This window comes from Coregonus clupeaformis, chromosome 9 (genome assembly GCF_020615455.1).
Source record: "Coregonus clupeaformis isolate EN_2021a chromosome 9, ASM2061545v1, whole genome shotgun sequence".
Taxonomy (NCBI): Eukaryota; Metazoa; Chordata; class Actinopteri; order Salmoniformes; family Salmonidae; genus Coregonus; species Coregonus clupeaformis.
In genome coordinates, this window is record NC_059200.1 from 22,614,131 (window position 1) to 22,620,802 (window position 6,672).

At 46.6% G+C, this 6,672-nt stretch overlaps 1 protein-coding gene across 2 annotated transcripts in view; it reads left to right on the forward strand.

Annotated features, from left to right (window-relative positions):
- The window catches only part of LOC121573481 (ADP-ribosylation factor-like protein 15), an 83,137-nt gene extending 76,823 nt beyond the window's left edge, over window positions 1–6,314 (forward strand). For both annotated transcript variants that reach the window (XM_041885515.1, XM_041885514.1), the window contains exon 5: window positions 5,689–6,314. In XM_041885515.1, coding sequence (XP_041741449.1) covers window positions 5,689–5,841 — 153 coding nt within the window. In that variant the 3' untranslated portion in view covers window positions 5,842–6,314. The remainder of the gene's footprint in view (window positions 1–5,688) is intronic.
- Window positions 6,315–6,672: the final 358 nt, after the last annotated feature.

Genomic DNA, 6,672 nt, shown 5'->3' on the forward strand with positions numbered 1-6,672 from the left:
AATCACATTGTATGATTTTTAAGTAATTAATTTGCATTTTATTGCATGACATAAGTATTTGATACATCAGAAAAGCAGAACTTAATATTTGGTACAGAAACCTTTGTTTGCAATTACAGAGATCATATGTTTCCTGTAGGTCTTGACCAGGTTTGCACACACTGCAGCAGGGATTTTGGCCCACTCCTCCATACAGACCTTCTCCAGATCCTTCAGGTTTCGGGGCTGTCGTTGGGCAACACGGACTTTCAGCTCCCTCCAAAGATGTTCTATTGGGTTCAGGTCTGTAGACTGGCTAGGCCACTCCAGGACCTTGAGATGCTTCTTACGGACCCACTCCTTAGTTGCCCTGGCTGTGTGTTTCGGGTCGTTGTCATGCTGGAAGACCCAGCCACGACCTATCTCCAATGCTCTTACTGAGGGAAGGAGGTTGTTGGCCAAGATCTCGCGATACATGGCCCCATCCGTCTCTCACAGTTGAAGTATACCTATGATTAAAATTACAGACCTCTACATGCTTTGTAAGTAGGAAAACCTGCAAAATCGACAGTGTATCAAATACTTGTTCTCCCCACTGTATAAGTACGTCAATGGATGAGTTGGACATACAGGACAAGTTCGCGCAATGTACAAAGGCCTTGTATTAGTTTTCTTAGCGTCTCTGCTGTTTTGACATGTGAATCAGGTCTTGGCTCAGCGTTGGTTACTGAACTACCTCATGGAGAATGTTTTACCACAGAGGAATCCCCACCGCTAGGCCCTCTACTACTCCAAAATTAAATATTATTCCCTCCACTGCAGTGGGGATGATCCCAAGGATGTTAAAGGTCTTACAGGACGTTTGGTTTGGAAGGGTCCTGATTTTCGCATATTTTAAACAAAACTAGAGCTATCCCAAAAATCTGACTTCAGTCTGAAATATGAGCTGTACGTCAGACCTACAGGACGGAATCACATTTTTCAGGTGGATTGGTAGATTTCAGAGGATCTTGGTGTTAAAGTATTGGGTCACCTGTCAGTCAGTAGGTTGTTTTATTTGTGAAGTCTTTTGTGGATTTATGCAATTATGGATAAATGCAATTATGGATAAATTGCTGACTGGATAGAGGAAGGGAAGGAGGGAGACCTGTGAAGGTTGGGGCTGAGGGCCCGTCCTCTCTACTGATACTGCAGAAGACATATGGCACATCCACAGTCCAGCGTGCTAGTCCAGTCCAGCTCCCCAGCCCAGCTCCCCAGTCCAGTCCAGCCCAGCTCCACAGTCCAGCTCGCCAGTCCAGTCCAGCTCCCCAGTCCAGCTCCCCAGTCCAGCTCCCCAGCCCAGCTTGCTAGTCCAGTCCAGTCTAGCTCCCCAGTCCAGCTCGCCAGTCCATCTCCCCAGCCCAGCTTGCCTGTCCAGTCCAGTCCAGCTCGACAGTCCAGTCCAGCACCCCAGCCCAGCTCTCCAGCCCAGCTCCCTAGTCCAGTCCAGCTCCCCAGACAAGCTCCCCAGCCCAGCTCCCTAGTCCAGTCCAGCTCCCAAGTCCAACTCGCCAGTCCAGTCAGCTTCCCATCCCAGCTCGCTAGTCCAGCTCCCCAGCCCAGCCCAGCTTGCCAGTCCAGCTCCCCAGCTCTCTAGTCCAGTCCAGCTCCCCAGCCGAGTTCGCTAGTCTAGTCCAGCTCCACAGTCCAGCTCCCCAACCCAGCTCGCCAGTTCAGTCCAGCTCCCCAGTCCAGCTCCTCAGCCCAGCTCACCATTCCAGCTCCCCAGCCCAGCTCGCCAGTCCAGCTCGACAGTCCAGTCCAGCTCCCCAGTCCAGCCCAGCTCCCCAGCCCAGCTCGCCAGTCCAGTCCAGCTCCCTAGCCCAGCTCGCTAGTCCAGCTCCCCAGTCCATCCCTAGTCCAGCTCCCAAGTCCAGTCCAGCTCCCCAGCCCAGCTCGCTAGTCCAGTCCAGCTCCCCAGCCAAGCTCGCCAGTCCAAACCAGTTCCCAAGTCTAGTCTAGTTCCCCCGCCCAGCTCGCTAGTCCAGCTTCCAACTCCAGCTCTCTAGTCCGGTCCAGCTCTACAGTCCAGCTTGTAGTCGTAGCCCCCTGTAAAATGTAGTTACTGTAAACCTACAGTGAGGCAGGCTAACAGGGGTGTTTTGCTGCCGCCTCCACATCCCCTCAAGGCCTGTTGGGAAACAGGTCTCCTGTCTGGAGCGAGTGGAGGATGATCGATGGAAACAGGATGCACCTGAGCTCAATTTTGAGTCTCATAACAAAGGGTCTGAATACTTATGTAGATTTAGGTAGTTCTGTTTTCTTGTTTTAGTACATTTGCAAACATTTCAAAAAATCTGTTTTCACTTTGTCATTATGGGGTATTGTGTGTAAATTGCTGAGGATTATTATTTTTTAAATTCATTTTAGAATAAGGCTGTAACGTAACAAATTATAGGGCAGCAGGTAGCCTAGCGGTTAAGAGCTTTGGGCCAGTGACTGAAAGGTTGCTGGTTCGAATCCCCGAGCATACTTGGTGAAAAATCTGTCGATGCACCCTTGAGCAAGGCACTTAACCCTAATTGCTCCTGTAAGTCGCTCTGGATAAGAGCGTCTGCTAAATGACAAAAAAATGACATTGACGGAGCAGGTGAATCCAGGTGAAAGCTATGATTCCTTATTGATGTCACTTGTTAAATCCACTTCAATCAGTGTTGTTGAAGGGGAGGAGACAGGTTAAAGCCTTGAGACAATTGAGACATGGATTGTGTATGTGTGCCATTCAGAGGGTGAATGGGCAAGACAAAACATTTAAGTGCCTTTGAACGGGGTATGGTAGCAGGTGCACTGGTTTGTGTCAAGAACTGCAACGCTGCTGGGTTTTTCAGCTCAACAGTTTCCCGTGTGTATCAAGAATGGTCCACCACTCAAATGACATCCAGCTAACTTGACACAACTGTGGGAAGCATTGGAATCAACTTGGGCCAGCATCCCTATGGAACGCTTTCAACACCTTGTAGAGTCCATGCCCCGACAAATTGAGTCTGTTTTGAGGAGGGGGGGTACGGTAGTAAAAACAGTTCAAACAAACGTAGGTGTTCCCGTATGTTTGGTATTTGTATAACATTTAAGCAAGGTTTGAAATGATTGTTTTAGTCAAATATTATATCTGTTTGGGCTTCTTGCGGTCAGTTTGTTGTTTACAAATTGTTTGTAATTATGTTCTGGCCCCCTGACCATCCGCTCAAGAAAAAATCAGCCCACAGCTAAATCTAGTTGATGATCCCTGCTCTAACCTCTCTCAACCTCTCCTTCTTCCAAATCTAGTTGATGATCCCTGCTCTAACCTCTCTCAACCTCTCCTTCTTCCAAATCTAGTTGATGATCCCTGCTCTAACCTCTCTCAACCTCTCCTTCTTCATAGACTTGTTGCTTTCTCTTTATGTTCAATTAATTATCATTCTTCCCACTGTTACACACAACACACACACAGTACACTGCCACACACACACACACACACCCACAGACAGACAGACACACACACAGTACACTGCACACACAGTACACTGCACACACAGTACACTGCACACACAGTACACTGCACACACAGTACACTGCACACACAGTACACTGCACACACAGTACACTGCACACACAGTACACTGCACACACAGTACACTGCACACACAGTACACTGCACACACAAAAAGAAAAACAATAGACAAACGCTGCGGCACCTTCCAAGCCTGTTCCTGCTCTCTCCCTCTCTCTCTCTCTCTCTCTCTCTCTCTCTCTCTCTCTCTCTCTCCCTCTTTCGCTCTCTCCCTCTCTCCACCTCTCTCTCTCTCTTTTGGAGGAGGGAGGATTGTGTAAGCGAGCAATGAAGTCCCAGACAGGGAAATCTTAATCAGCATTCTTGGCATGCTATGGGAGCTTTGGCTCAAAGGATGTTTTGTTTGATTATTTATTAATTCTCCTTCTTTCTGCTCTGAAACAAAAGGACAATAACAGCTCTAGCACTTTTTGCAGAGGTTTTTACAGCCTGTTAGTGCATATTATAATCTCTCTTGTACCTGTGGGTTTGGCCATCAGTACAGTATGGTGTCCTATGGTATCTTCTCCATTCTCTGAATGGGTTTGAACATGATCTCTCCCCCCTCCTCAGTCTGCTCAGAGAATAGGAAGTTGTCCCCACTCACTGACACTGACAGACACACAGATACACACATCCAAACTTTGGACTCTCCTTTTTAAACACAGATGGACAGAATCTGTTGGAAAAGTTAACTTTTAAGTCTCTGTTTACTCAAATGTAGTTTTATTTATTTGACCTCTTTTCCTATTCCTTTTAGCCAAGTGCTGGGCAATGTTTAGCAATAGAAAATGAAAACTAGCATTTCATAACCTTTTTTCACTCAGTCTGAGCATTTTCTTCCATTTCATGCCTACTTAACCCTGCTATAGTATCCACTATCTTGACCAGTAGTATTGCGAATGTGAAAAATTACTCCTCCGAGTACTGACTTGACTCTCGGGGGCTTTGCCAGGTATTTATTCTTGGCCTCTGTGGTGTCAAAGGTTCTCCAGACACCGCTCTGCTCTCTCAGATCATTATGACTCAGAGAGGGCAACAAGTAACATTCTGTCACCATGCTGTCTGATGACCAGGAGACCAGCATGGCCTTACATCACCCTGGTAGTAAACCTTCATTGAGACTGTTTGATGGTCAGTAGACCAGCATGGCCTTACATCACCCTGGTAGTAAACCTTCATTGAGACTGTTTGATGGTCAGTAGACCAGCATGGCCTTACATCACCCTGGTAGTAAACCTTCATTGAGACTGTTTGATGGTCAGTAGACCAGCATGGCCTTACATCACCCTGGTAGTAAACCTTCATTGAGACTGTTTGATGGTCAGTAGACCAGCATGGCCTTACATCACCCTGGTAGTAAACCTTCATTGAGACTGTTTGATGGTCAGTAGACCAGCATGGCCTTACATCACCCTGGTAGTAAACCTTCAATGAGACTGTCTGATGTCTTACAGACCCTTATGGCCATATAAATAGAATTGCTAGAACAGAAAAGCACCTCATTCTATTTCCATGGTTATGGCCTGGCTGGCCTCGCCTCACCCCCCAGTGTGGCTGCCATATATCACTGGACTGGTCTCAGGCATCCCCCTACAAAGTAGTAGAACTGCACAGAAACTGTCCTCAATGCTGGCTTGACCATCACCTATCAATCCGTGTCAGTGTTGGCAGAACTGAGAGATTTTGAAAGTGTTAAGAGAATTGTAGCAGTGTTTTTGTGTTTTTCAGATTTTTGACATAGCTGTCAAAGTAACCTTTCTCCCATTTGATTCAGAATTGATTGCAATATTTTTGACTTTTGTTATTGTTTTGTTTTCCTGCAGACTTCCAACATGGGACCTGCATAGTTCTTTAGACAATCTTTGTACAACTTTGGCCTAGTTTGTGGTCTCCACTTGGCTCTTGTTATATGTAATGCAATCGTTGGCAGATATTGGTGTAATTACAGAGGAATGAACACTATTTAGACAAAAACATTTACGGTATACTATGATGTACACCCACACATCAAGAATGAAATCACAAATGAGATAACGTTACAGTTATTTACACACTGTTATATGTTTTTCAATGAGTGTCCAAATCTCTGAGCTCTCTCTCTCTCTCTCTTTCTCTGTCTGTTTCTCTGTTAGATAAAGAAGTATTTTGAGCTGGAGCCCCTGGCCCGAGGGAAGAGCTGGATTCTAGAGGGCAGCTCAGTGGACAACATGGATGCCGTGAAACAGAGCTTCACTCAGCTCATTGAGCTGCTGGAGGACAAGGACCAAGACACAGGCAGGATATGAGCCAGGACCTAAACTACTGGGAACTACAAATCCCACAGGACCTGCTGAGCCACAAGAACTACAAACCCCACAGGTCCCACAGGACCTGCTGAGCCACAAACTACAAACCACACATTGGTCGACAGTTAGACCCCACAGGAGCCACATCCGAGCTACAAAGCCCATGGGAAGGCATACCACACAGGCAGGGCATACCACACAGGCAGGGCATACCACACAGGCAGGGCATACCACAATGGAGCAACCTGATCGCAGAGGAACCATAGAACATGGAGTCATTCCCCTCCACAGAGAATCTATGGGCCTCCAGGGTTATCATGGTTAGAGAAGTAAAAGACTACCAGCTCTCAAACTGTAGAGACCTGGTGGACAGACTCCCTGAAAAGTAGTGCAGAGTGATTAACTGAAATGTCGGTTTATTTTTGGTTTTTAAATAACGAATTGGTCAATGTCAGTTCAATTATTTGAATACCTTTTAGTTTTTTTTTTCTTCTGTGCGCTCAACGTGCCGTTTCTCTAGAGAGTTTTCTCTCTGGGGCATGTTGTCCAACTCACCATAGTGACATGCAGAAAATGTGGTAATTTACTACAATGACCAGAATCCATTGCGCCTACAGCTGCCTGTTCTCATTGGTTCTTGCCGGGCAAGCCTGTGGGGCCGGCAGACAGACAGGCGAGAGGGATAGAGAGCGATTGCTTAGGTATCTCTACTCGACAATACATCTAATTGATTCATAGTTGTTATTTAGCATTCTTACAAGTATTCCTTATCTACTTTGAAGAACTACTGAAATAGGGATTTCGTCAGGCAGGTAACTAGCCTGAAGGATG